This window comes from Trichosurus vulpecula, chromosome 3 (assembly GCF_011100635.1).
Source record: "Trichosurus vulpecula isolate mTriVul1 chromosome 3, mTriVul1.pri, whole genome shotgun sequence".
Lineage (NCBI taxonomy): Eukaryota > Metazoa > Chordata > Mammalia > Diprotodontia > Phalangeridae > Trichosurus > Trichosurus vulpecula.
Genome location: NC_050575.1, coordinates 225,351,796 through 225,371,054, shown reverse-complemented (window position 1 = coordinate 225,371,054; position 19,259 = coordinate 225,351,796). Strand labels below are relative to the sequence as shown.

The window sequence follows — 19,259 nt, the reverse complement described above, 5'->3', positions numbered from 1 at the left end:
CTGGGATGGTGAAAAGAGCACTGGTTTTGGAATTGGAGTACCTGGGTTCAAATCTTGAGGAAGATTCGGCAAAGCCTGGAGAGAAGCCAGTGAAATGTTGTGCACCACCACCTCTCTCTTAGACTACTCAAGTCTGAACACCTCCCTTTAATGTAAGGGTATACTGAATGGAGTCTAAAGTGAGCAAACTTGGGGTAGCGGATAGAGCACCCAGCCTGAAGTCAAAAAGATCAAATTCAAACCCAGCCTCAGACTATGTGACCGTGGGCAAGTCACTTAACTTCTCTCTACCCCAGTTTCCTCATCTGAAAAATGGGGATAATAACAGCATCTACCTTCCTGGGTTGTTATGAGGATCAAATTAAATAGTAACTGTAAAGCAGTTAGCACAGCGCCTAGCACACAGTAAGTGTTATATAAACATTAGCTATTATAATTATTATTATCATTATTAAGTGATCTGTGTGCTCTGAAATTGAGCAGCGGAATCTTCTCTTCAAGGAAAAAAGGTAAACAAGGTAAAGGGACACTCTCCCCCATTTGCAACTGAGGGACTCCATTTCTGAATGAAAGGGAGGACTTTTGCTATTGTCCTTGATCCCAAAACAGATTCTCTTATATTTATAATAACCTTAAGAACTATTATCTTTATGATTATCCTTACACAAGAAAAATTACTAAATTGTTCATTATGCTTTGACCCAGTCATACCACTACTGGGTTTACACCTCTAGGAGGTTACTGACAACAAATTTTTTTGAAAACCCATATGTATGTAAAAGTGTTCATAGAAACATGTGTGATAACAAAAGCTGGAAATAAAATATGTTCCCCATGACTGGGGAATAGCTGAACAAATTATACGAGTTAATATAATGAAATATTGCTGTACCATAAGGAATGATGAATATAAAGAATTCTAAGAAATATAGAAAGATTTGTCTGAAATGATATGAAACGAAGAAAGCAAAGCAAAAGAACAACATACATGACTATGAAAATGTAAATATAGTCAACATGGTGAGAGGAAGAGGAGTTAGCAAGAAAAATAATTATTTACATTTTACATTTTTTTTTAAAAAGTGACTCTCCCAGGGTCACATAACTCATGTCTCAGCCAGGATTCTAAGACCCCTTTCCACTAGACCGGTCTGTCTCTGTGGTTAAGTTGCCATTACAAAAGCATTAAGTTTAAATTTACTTCCCATAATTCTTTGACTAAAATCCAATGTAACTATCCACTATGTTAAGAGTTTTAAACAAAATAAATTCCAACCACCACAAAAATGTTTTTTTTTTTATTTAAGTTTGATAATAACTATGTTAAACAATCCCTAGAAATTAAAGTACTCAGGGGAAACACTCCAAAAGTACTGAGGTGGAAGGATTTCTATAGAGTAACAGTGGTGGAAATGTTGTCTCAAAAATAGACATTCTACTTGTGTCATGCCACAGCTTTTTAGCCCTTGAGGGGGTTGAGTTTCTGAGTGCAATTCAGGCAAAAGGTGTGAAGAAGGTTTTTAGAATCATGCCCTACACTCTGAAAAGCTTCTTCTTGTCAAGATCAGGCTTATAATCCCTGCTACTGGGGAGGCTCAGGATGGTTGATGGCTTGACTTTTAGAGTTCTGAGCTGCAATAGGGTTAAACAAAGTAAAACAGACGTCCAAATTTAGTCCTGCACCAATGTGGTGAGCCCCTGGAAGCAGGGGGCCACCTGACTGCCTGAGGAGGGGCAAACTGGCCCAGGTCAGAAATGGAGCAAGTCAAAGCTACCATGAGTGGAAATTGATGAGAGGACACTGCACTTCCAACCTAGACAAGTAAGGAAGACCCTGTCTCCAAAAAATAAACTAAAAAATAAGTTTCTTCCTTTGATTTCTCCCCTCCCCCCCCACCATATTGTAACTTCCCTTTTCCAACCACCTTAAGTCTTATACAGCACTGAGTCATCAATGCTCTCCAGCAGAAGGTCCATTTAAAGAGTTCTGAGAGGGAGGAGCTTTTTTTTTTTTCCATTATTGCCTTTCCAGAGCTCAGCCTCCTGAACCAGGAACTGGGATGTTACAGATGCATAAATCTTTGGGGCTGGTCACAAACAGAACACAGCAATGGCTTGTCTATGATTACGGTTATAGTACCTTAGGCCCACAGAGAGAAAGGACTCATACTGAAAGACACTAGAGCTGAGAGAGACAGGCCTCAAAACTGACTGTCTTTCAGCACTTGGCAGGTGGGGGGGGGGGGGGCGCCGTCAGGCTAATTACTTATAACTTGTTTAGAATCGACACAATAAGCCTTTGCTTATTTTGTTCAGTGCTTGTAGAAGGGCCTCCCTTTCTCATCTTCACCTTCCAAACCATAGCCTTTCTTCTAAGGCCAGCTCAAGGGCTCACTGATGTTCTGTCTGAACTCCTCCAACACTGAGGCTGGTATATTTCATCTACATCACCCAACTAGACAGTGAGTTCCTTGAGGTTAGAAACTTTGTTTCTCTCTATCACCTCTTCCTCCTCTTCTCACCTCATCCCATGCCTAACACAATGTGCAGATCCATCACAAGTACCATAGCCCTTCACTGTATGAACTTGGATAACTTGGTTAGAGTGTTTCAATCTAACCCTATTCCTATAGACTTAGCTAGGGCGTCCCCAAACAATACCAAGAAACAAACATCACAATTCATCATCTTCCTACCAAACCCAGAGAAAACTCATAATGCCCCATAGCTTCATTCTTCAATAGTCAGTCCTGCCAACCACTGCCTTTGCTGCAGAGCAGTTGAGGAAGGACAATGAATGAGGAACTGCACCCTTCCCCCCATCTCCTTCCTATGTAAACTAGAGAAGGTAAACCAGACAGTAGCCAATGACCATTGTTTGCTGCATTCTGCATTCAATACCACCTGGGACAGTAAAAAAAAAAAAACACTGATTTTGTAATCAGAGAACCTGGTTCAAATCTTCTCTCTTACATTTATTACCTGTGTGACCTTGGACAAGTCATTCAAACTTCTCACTTCTGTAAAACGAGGGTTTGGGACTATATGAGGTCCCTTCTACCTCTATCTAGGGCAGGGCTGTCCAACCTTAGGTTTTTATTGAAACAATACACAATATATTTTGATTTGCCATTTTTGTGAGGGCTCTGCAGTGGCTCAGCTTCGTTTACTAAAGCATTTCTATGCTTGTAGGCAGGCTGAATAAATCACAGGGCTGGCTGCATTTTGGACAGCCCTGATCTAGGAAGCCAACAGTCCCTCCCCACAAGGAGCTTACACTCTAATTAGCAAAAGCTACACATATAGGATAGTGGTAGCCAGGGAAAGGTGTTTTGGGTTTGGTAAGTCACAGGGACAGTCAGTGGAGGCATAGAGGAGTTGAGTGACACACCATTTACAAAAGCAATGGTTCTACTGATCTGACTACTGTTACTAAAGCAAGAAGTTGGGAAGAGTGTACACAAGGGAAGAGGGAAGAGGAGAAGGAAAAGGGCTGCACTCAGAAGCAGGGCATAAGGCTACATCAGATATAAAGCATGAAACAGATGGTCTAGTGCCACAAGTGGGGAACCTGCAGCCTCAAGGCCATGTATGGTCTTCTAGGTCCTTGGGTATGGCCTTCTGACTGAATCCCTAGGGATCTGTTCTTTGAAGTTTGGATTCAATCAAAAGGCCTTACTTGAGGACCTAGAGGGCCACATGTGGCCTCAAAGCCACAGGTTCCCCACCCCTCACTCTTGTCTGTGGACAGCTAGATACAGTGGACTCTATGTGATTCAGTACTGGGGGCTGTGAAGGCAATAGCACAACAAACAGGCAGGATTTAGTGGGCACACCAGTAGGCTTACAAAGATCTGGCTCAAGCCCACATCTCACCTCAAGACTACATACATTTCAAGGACCATGACAGACTACCCTATAGTATTGATGCTTAAGAATAAGCACCTTCTGTTTACATATTTCATGGCAGTTCTGAGTAGCCCATGTGATACAACACATAAAGTGGCCTAGAACTACTTTGGAAAGCCACATTAATTCTTTCTGGTCTTCGCAAAACATGGACTTTTGGGGAGAGGAAACCAGACCCTGGGTCACACTGCCAGATCTTCCTGAGGGCAAATTTCTATCCACTATTCCATATGGGCGGTCTGAAAAGGTATGGAAGGCTTTCAAATGGGCTAAACCTACCCACAGGAAGTGGTTTGCATCCTGAACTATTAATTCAAGTGAAATCTTCTAAACTTATAGCTACCTATGACCGAGATAAACACTTTCTCTCATGAAAGAATCATAGACTCATAGGACACTAGACCTACCAGGGACTCTAGCAATCATGAATAAATAAGCATTTATTAAGCCCTTAACATGTGTCAGGCACTGTGCTAAGCACTGAGGATGCAGATACAAAAGCAAGAGTCTCTACTCTCAAGAAACTCTAAATCTAAAGGACTTCTAAATCACCTAAAAATCAAGGTGTTGGACTAGATAACTTCCAATGTCCCTTCCAGCGTAAATTAAGATCCTATACTGTCCTCAAATATTATATGTGGATAATGGACTTGTCCTACTTATTTTATTCAGACTTATTCTACCTTTTTACCCAGGAGGCAAAACTAGGATGAAGTGGATGGAAGTTGCCATGAGTAGATTTTAACTCAAAGCAAGAAGATCTTCCTAATGAATCATGCAAAATGGAATGAGCAGCCTCAAAAAAAGTAAATTTCCAGTACCTGGAGTTCTTCAAGCGAAAGCTGGATGACCAGTTGCCAAAGGTTAGGCTTGTAGCAGAAAGATAACCTCAAAAAGCCTTTCTAAATCTAAATTCTAATCCAACCTCTCATTTTCTAAGAGGAAACTGAAGTCTAGAAAATTCAGAAAACAGGGAAACAAAGTTATGTCTACATAACATTATGACTCTCCTACCTTTAGCCTGTGATTTTAGACAACAGCATCATAAACCAGTTTGGCCAGGCAAGTTAGCTAGTTCAGGCACCTCTAGGCACATCTGTAAAGGAACACAGATGCAACACAGAATGGAACTAATACCAGTTTCTTGAAACAGAGCCTTCCTTGGTTATTAGGCATGCCAATCTGTGACTAGTGTTCCAACAGGATAAGCAGAAACAAAACATATCACAGTATAAACGAAAAACAATGTGGTGAGACCTAGGTTCAAATTCCACCTCAGACACTTAACGGCTGTTTGATTCTGGCTAACTCATTTAATCTCTATGGATGTCAGTTTCCGCATCTGTAAAATGAGGGAATTAGACTCAATCATTGCTAAGTCTCCTTCCCAACTACATCTGTGCTACTGTTCCTACAAGTTTTAAGCTTTCACAGAATCAAAAAGAAGAAAAGGGAAAGCACAAAATGAAGACAGGACATGAAAATGCAGTGGGAAAAGAATGACATCCAAGGGCAGAGAGGAGATGCAATTCATAATCCTGAGCACAGACCCCAAAGTTATGCTTCGTGCCACAAACAACAGAGCTACTGGTTCTGCAAGGCTCTCCAAAGGTAGCCTGGGATTCCCAACTCCTGTCTACCCTTATAAACTGCCTATGGCACGCACCTGGGGGAGGGAGAAGGGAAGGGATTTTTCAAAAACATGTGTGCCAGATCTTATTGTGACCTCATTTCCAGAAGGATAGCGCCTTGACAGTGTTTTGTGGGGGTGTTTTTGAATAGCAGAATCGTATTTTGTCATCAAAGAAACACAAATTCAATTACAAGGACACACAGGGAGGCAAAGGTTTTTGTACTTACTTTGCTAATACAGTGCCTTGTATGCACTTAAAAGGCACAAAATAGTGTTTGCCAAGTATATGGGAAATACCAAATTGAGAGCCTCACATATTGCCAGCTAAACTGATTGTGGTGGAAAAAAAAAACTGTATCATGCACATATACACGCAAATACAAACATATTCATGCATTTTTATCCAAACTTGGAAACACTTTTTTTAAACCCAGTTCCCTCCTCATTCCCCATGCTCCCCCAAGAAAAAATCCCTCCCAGCTTCCTGACAGCACCACCAATATCAATGCTTGTAATTGGTAAGGGGCCTCCAGCTGACTCTTACCCAAGTACAAGTAGAGGCAGATGTGAAGGAAAGGCCAAGTCTAAAAAAATCCACCCAACCCCCAAATAAACTTCTTTAGATTTGCATGGAAAAGCCCAGAACTAGGGAATCCATCACTTCTGATAACATTTCTACGGGTGCTGACTGGTCTTCCTGACTGTCAGCATTAACTGGGTATACCTGATCTGTCTGCTGCAATGAGATCACTAGTCCAGTTCATCTCAGCGTGGCAAGGAAGCCAAGCCCTGTGGCTACTCATCTGTGCACTTCTATTTTCAGTTACTCTGGTCCCCAAACCACCCTGATATTAGCCCAAAACACATCTGAGAAGCTATAAAAAGCAGCTCCTTTGGCTTCCAGATTGCCCAATCTAAAATGGAGATGGATATCCCAGCCTTGGAGAAGCATGCGCACGCACACACACACACGCACACACTCAACCTGCCCAGTTACCCATCTGTCTACTCACCTATGGATCAGTGAACCTAACTCAGTAACTTAGATCCAAAGAATACATTTTCTCAAAGTTATTCTATCTAGTCTTATCTGTTAATAAGTCATTTCAATAATTGTGGTTTTGATGGCAACTGTTATTCTGGTTTTATTTAAATATCTGGACTTAATGCTACTACCATTCTCTGCGAATGAGAAATTTTAGTTTTAAATCATATTACATTTAGCCTAACTAAAATACAATGATGTAATGGAAAAAGCACTGACTTAGGTTATCAAGAGACCTGGGTTCCAGTCTCAGATTCTCCACTAACTTGCTATTGTGACTTGGGCAAGTCTTAAGATTTAGAGCTGAAAAGAGCCTTAAAGAATGCCTAGTCCAAAAAAAGATACCTAAGGGCAGATAACCTCCTTGAAGATGGGCACTTTTTTTGTTGTTTTTTGTCAGTTGCTGTATCCCCATAGTGCCTTGCACATAGTGGTTGCTTAATAAAATGTTGTTGAATTAAACATTATTTTGTAGATGAGGAAACTGAGACCCATCAAGTGACTGTCCCAAAGTCACACAGGTAGCACAGAGCCAGAATTTGTATTCAGGTCCTCTGACTACAAATCTCTTACTCTTTAAATTACACCATATCACTACTTCCTCTTTGTGGACCTCAGTTTTCTCCTCTTACACAAGATGGTCTCCAACACACTATGAGTATGTCTTCCAGCTCCAGAGTTCTGGATTACCTATCACTGGTGACCAAAAAGTATCACGATTTTTAAAATGCCATTTTCCTACCTTGAGAATCTGAGCTTTAGCAGAAAAAAAAAATCCTTCTATAAGTGTTATTTGACTATTCTTCACAGAGTCTCATCTTTGTAGGTTTTCCTATATACATTTCCTTTAACATTTAAAGCTTTCCTAGAAGCTGGCTGTCATTGAGGCTGGCAGGTAAATCCTTACCTCCCATCCCAAACATAACCTGCTCTCTTGAGCTAGAACAACAATTCACCTGACATGACAATGCTAGTGTGGGGGATCCTATTTCCCACATTCAATAAATTCAAGATTACCTGGCATTTATTACATAAAAAGGGAAGGTTCTATGGATAGGAGAGGGGGGAGATACTGGGAAATAAATGTAATATGGAAATAAAAAGCATCAACAAAACTTTTTTTAAAGATGCTTTTTTTTTTAAAGCACCCACTGCGTGCTGAGCATTTTGTTCAGCCCTAGGGGATTTAAGAAGCTTAAATAAAACAAAGTTCCTAGCCTCCTATAGTTCATTGCCCAGTAAAGGGATAAGATGTAGATAACTATAAAATATACTATTATAACTATAATATATGCTATTACATGATAAGTGCATTGCAGAGGTTCAAAATGAAATGTGTAGAATGAAGTGAGGGGAAGGGGGAAGGAGAGAGAAGAGCAATCTGGTAAGGCTTCCCAGAGATTCTGTGATTTATCACTGGAAGGGACCTTACAAGAATCATGGTAGAGTGGGAAAAGCATTGGATTTAGACTGAAAGGAGCTAGACTCAAATCCCAACTCTGTCACTTACTATATTGTATTAACTTGGGCAAATCTTCTCACCTCCCTGAACTTCAGTTTCCTTATCAGTAAAATGAGAGGTTTGGACTAAGAAACCTCTGCGGTTCCTTCCAACTTTGAGGTGCGATGATTCTAAGTTAAAATGAGATTTTGAAGCCAGGACTTCTATTCCAAAACCTTCTTGACACTATAATATGACTGCCATCATGTTACTGTATTTATGCCCATAAACGTTTCAATTCATTCAATGAAAATACATTGGCTCAGAGTCTCAGACATTCACCTTGAACTTCAAGAGAAACATAAAAAGGCTACATGTCAGCATGTTATGCAGAAAGAGCAGAAAACTGGGAAGTATACTCCTTAACAAAGTGTCACTGAGTTGGGTTTTAAAGGATGGGTAGGCTAACGGATTCACTAGGTAAATTTTTGTGGCAGCAAAATGATGCAATGGATATAGCACTGAGCCTGGAGTCAGGAAGACCTGAGTTCAAAACTGATCTTACACTCACTAGCTGTGTGACCCTGCGCAAGTCACTTAACTACTGCCTCAGTTTCCTCAACTGTAAAATGGGGATAATAATATCACCTACCTCCCAAGATTGTTATGAAGATCAAATGAGATAATATTTGTGAAGCACTTAGCATAGGGCCTGATGCACACTAGGAACATGACTTTTCAATTTTAATGTAGTGGTTAAAAAAAAAACAACTTTTTTTAAAAACAAGTTCCTAGTCAGTCTAGTTTCCACTTTAAAAAGAACTAGAAGTTTGGTGACCAGAAAAAAAAAATTAATGCAGAACCAAGAAATAATTACCATTAAAAGTAAGTTTGGCTTTGCCTGGTCTCTTCATTTCAATGCAACTTGTATGAAAACCAGACAATCAATTAGTGACCTTAGGCTGTGGTCTGTGAGAAATGAGTCTTCCTCACATCTTTTCCAGAAATATTTCAACCTTCCTTTAAAAATCACCAATTACTTTTTTAAATATAAGTGATAGTTCTGCTGAGAATCCTAATTTTCTTGAAATATTTATCTCAGTGATTTATCCTTGTCATTCCTTTTGTGAATAAGATACAAAGGGTTACTTCCTCCTCCAAATCACCAATACTGAGCCACAAAGAAGGTGGCAATAGGCCAGGTTAGGGTATTTTCCTGGTCAAGGTAGTGGACCCCCTTGACAGCCAACCTGAGAATTTTTCTCTGAGAACTTCCCTTTGAGATGTGACACTATAGCTTCAACAAAATGCTACAACTGGGAACAAGAAGCTCCCATGAACACCCACGCTGACACCCACTGCCCAATTCCTTCTCAGACAACGATTTACTGTCCTGAAAACACAGTTTCTAGGGCTGCCGTTCCTCCTTCCCTGGAGTTGGAGGGTAAGGCCTAAAGAGATCATTTTACTATTTTATCCAAAAATGTCAGAAATGATCTCTGAGATTCAACCAAGATTAAGGTCTAATATCAAACTCCAGAAGCTTCACACCTACCCACAGATCAATCCTATGTCCACATATCCAAAGCTAGGTTAGTATTAACATTAAGCAATAATGAAATCAACCAACAAGTATTTATTAAGTACTGGACATACGCATGCTAGGCATCCATATAATATACATTAGGTGGTAACTGTGAGAATACAAAAATAAAAACCAGATAAAAATGCTTTCAAGGATCTTATATTCCATCTATAGAGATTACATACACATATATGTATATACATATTATGGATACACAATTGTATATGTGTGTATATGTGTGTGTATGTATACACACACAAAGAATACAAAGTAGTTTAGTCATTTTGCAATCATGCCTGAATTTCTGTGACCCCATTTGGGGTTTTCTTGGCAAAGATACTGCAGTGATTTGCCATTTCCTTCTCCAGCTTATTTTACAGATGAGGAAACTGAGACAAACGAGGTTAAGTAACTTGTCCAGGGTCACACAGCTACTAAGTATATGAAATCAGATTTGAATTCAGGAAGGTGAGTCTTCCTAACTCCAGACCCTGCACTCTATTCACTAAAGTTTTTGCTGCTAAGTCAAAAAAGAGATCGCATAATTGACCAAAAGGACAAACTGACCAAATATGGTTGGCAAGTCCTCAGCATCAAAAAATCATAGAATTTCAGAGCTGGAAAGAATCTCAGAGACCATCTAGTCCAGCCCACACTTGAACAAGAACCCTTTCTGTAACATACCTAAGAAGAGGTCATCGGCCTTTTTTTGCCTAAAGACCTCCAAAGGCAGACCATCTACTTTTGGACATCTCTACTTCTTGAGAAGATTTTTTTTTTTTGTATCAAGCCTAAATGCGGTTTTTTGCAGCCTCTGCCCTTTGCCTCTCCTTCTTTCCTCTAGAATACACTAAATCCTACCTCTTTTTCACAAATACCTACAAATACTTGAAGACAGCTCAGCTGTTCTCCTTGCATTTTCTCCAAGCTGAACATCCCCAGTTCCCTCAACTGATCCTCAGTTGGCTGTCCTCCTTCAGATGCTCTCCACGATTTCCCTCTGTCACCTGTTCATTTAGAAAAAATACAAACTAAAGCATTGTAATATCTTTCACCTGGACTGTCAGAGCTTTGTCCAGTACCTTAATGAGCATGTCAGTCCTTGCCAGGAAAATAGCAACAAATAAACATGGTCTCTTGTCAAATACAATTTGATGAGTATTAATAAAACATATTTTTCCTTTACAGAAGATATCAGACTTCCCTCCCAAACAAACTCTTCTCTGACAAGAGAACTTTATAGATACCAAAATATGTAATAAATACTAACTGAATAAATGAACAAACACAAGTCTTCTGGTAACAACTGGCACTGAAAGAAAAAATGAACACCCAAGTTGTGTTTGCTGACTTTCACTAAATACAACGAGCTTACTCAATTCAAGACAGGGGAAGAGTTGGAAGTTGGGGAAGGAATCTAGCCCAGTGGCTGTGAATAAAGGTAGAAACTGCACTAGGGAAAGCACAGTAATCAAACAAATCAAGGGAAGAAAGTAAGCAACATTGGGATTGTGAATGCACAACAAGCCACTGATTTTCATTCTAAGTTTAAAAAAAAAGCTATCCCCTGCCCCTTCACCCCATCTAGCCATGTATCTTAAGAATCTTGTTTGTTTGGTTTTTTTTTTGTTTAAAAAAAAACTCGCTTAGACAAAAGGATTAGTATTAAGGTGACTTCCATTTTTCTACCTTTCTGTTTCACTAAACTTAAAGAATTCACCCTCCCTAAAAATGGACAGGAAAGCATGCAAACAAATACTTATTACTGTGATTCAGGATAAGGACTTCTCCTTTGTCTCTATCCCTATTTGGTACATGAATAAAGGACAATTTCTTTGGTAGTCTAACCAATGTCTTCAACAAAAAGAAACTGTGGTCTACCAAAAAAAATCTATATGCACTTCTGTGGCGCTGTGAGAACTACCGTCATAGCCAAAAAAAGGGGGTATGAGTGAAGTCCTTTCCAAGGTTGTAGACAAAGATGTTGAGCTAGCCAAACTCCACTTGCAGGTAAAGGAAAAAATAATATGGTCTATAACTTTCACCTTTATCAGAGATAATCAAATCCATAGTTAATGCCCCCTTATAACTCAAGAACCGAATATGAATAAATTAGAGAAATATGGGAAGATATATATGAACTGATTCAGAGCAAAATAAGCAGAACCAAGAGAACAATATGAGGAATGACTAAACAACATAAATGAAGATTTTACTAAAAGGATGACAAACTCTAGGTAACCAAAAAACAATGAAGATCCTTGAAAACACATAATGAAATATACCTTCCCTTACAAAGCAGAGGTGGGAGTCTAATAAGACAAAATATTATATACATTTTCAGACATGGTCACTGTATCAGGTGCTTTTGTTTAACTGTTCTTTTTCACAAGAGGAAGTCCAACGGGGAAAACAGTTGAAATGATAGAAAGACAAAGAACATCAATAAAACTTTTTTTTTAATTCACGTCAGGGCCAAGGGCATTGTAAGAGATGCACAACACAAGCAAACCGACCCACTTTCAGCCCAGACAATTTCACCTGCTCCACTATGCTTGTTCTCAAGTATGCCTCTGTCACACATACACCTAAATGCAAATCAGTGTTTCAAATTTGTCAAATGTTTGGTTTTCATTATCTACACAGCCTTTGTCTATTAGTAGTTTGCATCATAGCAAACCAAGCATTCCATATCAAATTAAGTCAATCCATAAACCGTGTCTTACGAAGTCAACAGCCCAGCCTTAAGAAAGGAAGGCTAGAGGTATAGGGCCCAAATCCCAACTGCACTGCCTAACAACATGGAACTCAAAGGTTGCTCTGTACAAAGTACAAAGAGTAATAAATTCATCCAGTTTAGTTTCTTTTTACCAAAATGACTCTTAAGTAGTTACTATGTCCACGTAAGCCCAGCTGGCCACATCAGATAAGCCTGAAATATTTGGTCTGTCCAATCATTTGCTGCTCCCCAACAGTGCCATGTCTTGTGTCAAGAATCTAGAAACAACAAGCTGACTTCCTGTACACAGTTAAGACTGCTCCCTAGAAATTAGGATCACCTAAAGTTTCATTCCTGGTCTCATTTAGCTACAATTATGCAGATCTGGCTAATATATACACAGATTTAACAATTATTCTGTTAACTGAAATTGCATTAACAGATAAACCAAAGAATTCAGAAAAAAATAGTTTTTCTTTTCTTCTTTTTTTTTGGGGGGGGTGCCTAAGGGGGCAGAGGAATGGAGCAGAAGTTGGGTTCCCTGAATAAATACAACTGGCTGTCCAAATTGAAACCTGTGTAAATTCACTTGATAACTGACAGCTGCTTTCCAATTGATTTTTGTGCTGTGTAGACACTAAAGTACAAGATATTAAACTTTTGTAGAACTGAATTAAACTGAACTGAGCTGAAGTGAATTGAACTGAACATAGATATTAGAGAAAAATAAATCTCATCTCAGGGTATTTCCCTGTACTAATCATCCTCTGAGACTTTTTTAACTTAGGGATACAGCAGGTGACACCCAGAGGAAAAATTTTAAAAACATTCATCTTTTTATAGGCGGGTGAATTCATTTCCTACATGTCTGTTCCAAAGCAGGCAACTCACTGTAGCTCAGATTAAATTTAAATTGTACTCCAATTCACCTTTATTTTACTTGGACTAGTATTCCATAACAGTGTAGTATTTAGGTGACATTGTAGAATACAGATAAGCTATATAATTCTATAACCAAAGTTAAAAACACAAAGGCTAAATATACTTTTTCTAAGAGCTGGATACTAAGTGGCTAAAGACTTCAATAGTCCCTTCAAAATCTATCTTGGTAATTCCCCGCCCCCCCCCCCCTCAAGTTCTCAGCTTAGATTATCACACCATTTTTGAAGGACGGAGTTTCTATCCCATAGGACCACCATCCTTCAGGACATCCAAATCTCTTTAATGGCTTGGCTGATAGGAATGAACAATGAGAACATTTGGCAGAGAGGGCCCCATAGAAATGGGGTTTGGCGGAGTCCAGTAGAGAAAAGAGGATTAAGCCAGCTCATTTAGGATACTTCCTCATATTTCCACCTTCAAGATTTCCCAACCCTTCAGAAAAAAGAACTGCCAAGACAGGGCTTCCTCCGTAGAGAACCCTCCCTTCCCAATCCTGGAAATCACAATTCTGCTCAAGAAGAGAAAGATATGCTGACCACTTCTCTAACACTCTAGATTTCCTAGTGTTAAACAGAAAATATGTATTTGGGGGGCTAGGCCTTTTTGTTTTCTTTCTTTTTTAATGGATACCTAATGTCTCTTTTTGCCTCCTTCCTTTCTCTCAGATACACTTTTGCAACACTTCAAAATCAAAATCCTTGGCTTCTGAGTTGACTTTGTCAGGATTCTGGCTGTACACTGGCCATATCCATAGCAGAATTTACCCTAATGCTTACCCTTGTGGGACTGACCAGGAGTGTGGTGCCTGGAACAAAGTCCTGGATCCAGGACTAGTATCAATGCCTCCCAATTTATTTTTTTTTCTTCCTGTTCTCCACTTGAGAAATCGAAGGCCATGACTGCCCTTGGCCATGTGAGTATTTAGACTGTGCCCTTGCCCATGCAAGAACCTCATTAAGAAACCTCAAGAGCATCTAAGGCAGTCACTGCAGAGGCAACTGGAGTCTGAAACTCCAGCATTTCCTTGTGTGAAGGATACCAAGGTTCCCATTTGTGCACAGGTGAAAACCAGCCGTGTGTAGACTATATGAAGATCGAAAATCATGCATAGGCTGCAAGCAGCACCCACATACCTCTAGAACCAAACAGCTCCAAGAGGTGTTGTTTGGGGAATAAAGCCCTATAACCAAAGTGTTCCCAGAAATCCCCACAGACTAAGAATTATGAATAAAAAGTCTTCACGTGTCTTAACCTCTACTCTAATACAACGCAAGTGAGGCAAAATGCTTCTCGAACATAATATCCACCTTCTAGCTGTGTAGCAAGGCAATCCAAAAAAGAAAAACTGAATGCTGGGGTCAGCACAAACAGGGATGGTGTGTAGATGACACACATGACACAGACCACACTGTGAACAGCTACAGAGAATTCCATGTCCCTTTGTGGCATAATATGTAAGGCTAGGAATTTGATCCTATCCTCCTTTCTCCTCCTTCCCCCACACCCCCCACCCCCAATCACTATTGATAAACAGGTTCAAAGTCAACAAGGAGGGCAGCCTATTTTCTCATTCCTATTGTCAGTTTTTTCCAAGGAGATGTGACCGCAACCAACAGAATAAGGCCTGGGCTCCTGGAGACAGTGTTTTTACTGTCCTTGGCCAAAGACACTTGTTTCAAAATACAGATTCTCCTGTCCCTCTCCTTCCTGCCCCCCAGTGACCCCACAGCAGCATCTGTCTCCCAGAGCCTTAGAGCCATTATTTACAGACTCTATTTCAGAAACAGAGCTTTGGTTCATCCTCTAGTCAGTCTCATGAAGCTGCCTCAATTCTGACCACTGGAAAAAAAAACCACTCATTGACCATGCAAAATCACATTTCTGGAAAACACGGGAGAGAAATCAGCCAGCCCTAGGCCCCCCTTGTCCTCTGAAATATGTCACCACCCAAGGGACCCCAACTTCCACACAACCAGGGGTGCTTGAGATTTTAAGCAAAGAACCACGGGGTCTGAGCTGTCTACCAACATTTCCATGGGGAATAAAAACATTTAACCGTACTGGCTTGCTAAGGTTGATTTTTTTTTCCAGCTCAGAGGAGACTGTTGGGGGAAGGGGGGAAGGTTCAATGGGGGCCCAAAGCAACCCCGGGTTACAACCTCTCCTTTCTGGGCTTAGGTGCCTCTGGGCTAGGGCTGGGACAGAAAGACCGGCGAAGCCGACCTGCCCTGCCCTGCCCGGCGCACCAAGCCCAAATGACCAGGAAGGGCTCAATGTCATTCTGTTTAGGCACTTAGCCCCCAGCCGCTGGGGCCGGCACCCAGGGCTGTGGGACCTGCTGGGCAGGGGAGAGAGGCCCCGAGGCTGAGGGGCTGAACCCTAGTCCTCCTTCCCGCTAAGGTGACAACCGGGCGTTCGCCCAGCCTGCGAACCCAAGCCAGGCCCAGAAAGACAAGGATGCAGACCCCGGGGCAGAGCAGCGGTAGAGGGGGTAAGGGGGGGGCGGGGGGAGGGCAGGCGGGAGAAAGAGAAGAGAGGAAAGGGAAAGGAGGGGCCATGGGCGCGGAGGGAGGATGCCGTTTACACCTCCCCCCCGCTTCAGAGCCCCCCACCCCACACCGGGGTGGGGGTTACTCACCGTTGCCGATGCCAGGCTGTTATCCGCCAGGGTCAAGTGGTGAGGCTCCCACCGCCTCAGAAATTTGGAGGTGAGGATTTTGCTGAGGAATGTCCTGGGGTGCCGGATGACACACACCTGAATGTCCCCTTCCTGGAGCAGTTTGTACCTCATCCCGTTGCAGAGCAGCAGGGCCCTCCGGCAGGGCACGGCGCCCAGCTTACCGCCCTCCACCGCGGACATCTCGCCACCCAGCAGCGGTTTGGTCTCCTCGATCTGCCGGGGATCGCCCGCCCCGCCGGAGCTGCTGGTCAGATCCATAGCTGGTCCTCCCGGTCCTCCTCCTCCTCCTCCTCACCGCCACCTCCTGGGGGAGGAGGAGGGAGGGACGGAGGGAGCCCCGAGGACCGTCCGTGTCACGGTAGCCCCCGCCCCCCGCCCCCCACTCCCGGGTGAGGTGGGCGGGGGGAGGGGGGAAATCCAAAGAGCCCCCGGGGGGAGGGGGCAGGAGCGGGAAGCGGAGCGGGAGGCGCGAGTCCGGCTGGCCGCGGGGCGCCCGCGGAGCACGAGCGGCAGCGGCGGCGGCAGCGGCAGCCCCTCTCGGCTCCGAGCCGCTCCGCCCGCTCCCTCGCGGCTCGACCGCCGGACTACCTGCCCGGATCCTGGGAGCCTTCCTCCCCGGGCTAGCCTAACCGGCGAAAGGCATGTCCTCCGTGGCGGTGCCCAGCGCCGAGCTTGGTGGAGGCGGGGGAAGGAGGCAGAGCCGCCGCGCTGACAAAGGTGGACGAGAGAGAGAGGAGGGGGAACGGAGCGAGCGAGGAAGCTGCTTCTCTCTTTGTGCCGCCCGCCCCACAGCCTAGGGTGGTGGGGGGTGGGGGGGGTTTCCCCCTCCTCTCCTCCCCTCTCCCGGCTCCGCGCTTGTCTGTGTGCACAGTGTGTGTGCGCGTGTGTACAGTGCGGATGTGTGTACAGTGTGAGCGTACAGTGAGTGTGAGGGAGTGTGTGTGTGTGTGCGTGCGTGTGTGCTGGAGGAGGAAGGGGGGGGAACAGCAGAGTTAGTGCTGCCGCTGCCGCCGCCGCTACCGCCGCCGCTACCGCCGCCGCCGCTGCTGAAACCCAAGGGAGGGGGGAGGGGGAGTAGAGGGGAGGGGGGGAGGAGGGGAGGAGGGCGGGGGGAAGGGGGAGGTGGAGGGAGCCAGGAGTTGTGTTGAGAGATTGCAGAAGCAGCCCTGGGCTTTCCTGATTGGTCTCTCCAGAGTCATGTGCCAGCCCCTCTGACGTCAATGGCAGCGGGAGCTGAAGCAGGAGCGCGAGCAAGAGCCGGAGGCGGCAGGGGCAGCTGTGGCGGCAGCAGGGACGGCTGCAGCCGCAACAGCAGCCCCAGTCTTGGAATCAACCGAGGCCAAGGGGAGGAGAGGCCGCCAACGAACTCGGAGTGCTGGAGATGCGGGCAGCGGCCGCGAACCGGGGAAGCTTAGGAGGCAGGGACGCAGGGCAGGACTAGACAGAGAAGGGAGAGGAGAGGACGAGACCCCGACGAGAGCAGGGAGCCCCGGCTGCAGAGCCGCGGATGAGAGGGCAAGTGCGGAGCGCGCTCTGCGCCCTGCGGCTCGGGGAGGTTGGAGCTAGGAAGACGGTGGAGGGGAGGCAGAGGTGTGGGCTTCCTGCTTGCCGGCTCTTGCCTGCCTTGCCGCTGGAGGAGAAGGGGAAGGGGGCAGGCCGGGCCCTGCGCCCCTGTTCGGAAAGCCGCCGCCGCCGCAGTGATGGGGTGAGGCCAGGCCGGGCGAGCCCGGGGGGAGCGGGCTTGCGCAGGCAAGCCGGCAGCCCAGGCAGGGCCTGGCAGGAGCTGAGAGGGAGGACGTGGGAAGGAGGGGGACAGGAAAAGGGAGGCCAGGAATGTGTGTGGGGAGTGGGCGGGAGCGAGATCGGAGGCTCGGGGTGAGGGGCAGGGAGTGGTGGGGTGACCTCATGCAGGAAAATGCACCCACTGCAAGTCCAAGCCCGACACCCCTGATTTCCATATCCTCTGGAGTGTTCGTGTGGCAGCAAAGGGCTCCCTCCTTTTGGGAGTCACTGGAAAATCCCTCCCCACCAACGGCACAAGAATTCGCCTCCACGATGTCTGTGAGCGGGTTAAAATCTCGCCCGGGGATTTCACCCTCCTGTGGTTTAGCTGGTTCAGAAGTCCTCTCTTCCAGAAATGTCAGGCTGAAAGCTGGATCGATACAGGGGGAAATGGCAAACAATACCTGGCAAAGGTGGAGACCTAAGATGTGGCTACAATAGAGAAGAACAAAAAGGGAAAAGTAGAGCCAATTGTCTTAAACTGTGGCAGCTAGAGACAGCCAATTTGGATAATTAGGGTCATAAAAAAGATTTTTCCTCTGAATTATCCAGTTAATTACTTCAACACCCCGCCTTATTTTGCCTGTACAGACACAACCAAGGTTCCCCAACTTTTCTAGTGTCAAGAGCTTCACCAAAAAAACACACAAGGGAGATACATCTATATTAGCCAGCTTTTTCCTCTCTTTTCTTCAGTTTAACACCCAGGGTCATGTTAAAAGCACTCATATTTTAGAGGCAGCCCAGTAGAGAGTGAGAGAATGCTGGATGTAGTCACAGAAAATGGGTTCAAATCATGATTCTACTATCTGGGTGAATTTAAAAAGCCCCCTTAGGGGCTTAGAGATTTGGTCCAAATGATATCATTTACATGGTCCCTTGCTGGCCCAAATTATATAATCTTAAGTGTAGATCTGTGGATTTTTTTGTTGTAAGTACAAAATCCACAAGCTCACTCTTCCTGATTGTGAACCAAATCCCACGAAATTATTCAATTCTATAAGCATTTATTAAGTGCTTTCTGTGTGTCAGGCACTGACAACTCAAAGACAAAATGTTGTAAATTGTCCTTGGCCAGGCTTGAATTAAAAAAAAAAAACTTATGTTTTATGTCTTCTCATTGAATTCTCCCTTGTGACAAAGAAAAGCAAAAGCACCTGATACAGTGACCAATTTGACAAGGTATTTACAATATTATCTCCTATTAGTCCCCCACCTCTATTTTGTGGGGGAAGGTATGTTTCATTATTTGTTCTCTAAGGTTTTTGTTGTTTTTTTCAGTAACCTAGTCAGTTTGTCTTCATTTTAGTAAGCTTTTTAATTTACACTGTTGTAGTTCCTAGCTTCAAGGAGCCTACCTTCAAAGTCCTGAAGAATATAACATTTAAGGAAGGCTGAACTAAGTCCATAATCAAAAAGACCCAGGGTGTGAGCTATTCTCCTGGACAATAGAAGTGGAGCAAAGTGGAAATGGACCAGTGTGTCAAACTCATGTGGAGCCAGCTGAAGAATAGGTTGGGACT

The 19,259-nt window shown here is 43.8% G+C and overlaps 1 protein-coding gene across 3 annotated transcripts in view; it reads right to left on the bottom strand.

The window, feature by feature from the left end:
* The window catches only part of LOC118841756 (c-Maf inducing protein), a 277,697-nt gene extending 260,688 nt beyond the window's left edge, over nt 1–17,009 (bottom strand). The window contains exon 1 of one of the 3 annotated variants that reach the window (XM_036749349.1): nt 15,913–17,009. In XM_036749349.1, coding sequence (XP_036605244.1) covers nt 15,913–16,212 — 300 coding nt within the window. In that variant the 5' untranslated portion in view covers nt 16,213–17,009. The remainder of the gene's footprint in view (nt 1–15,912) is intronic. The other 2 variants (XM_036749348.1, XM_036749350.1) reach the window with 2 other exon arrangements.
* Between the last annotated feature and the right edge of the window lie 2,250 nt (nt 17,010–19,259).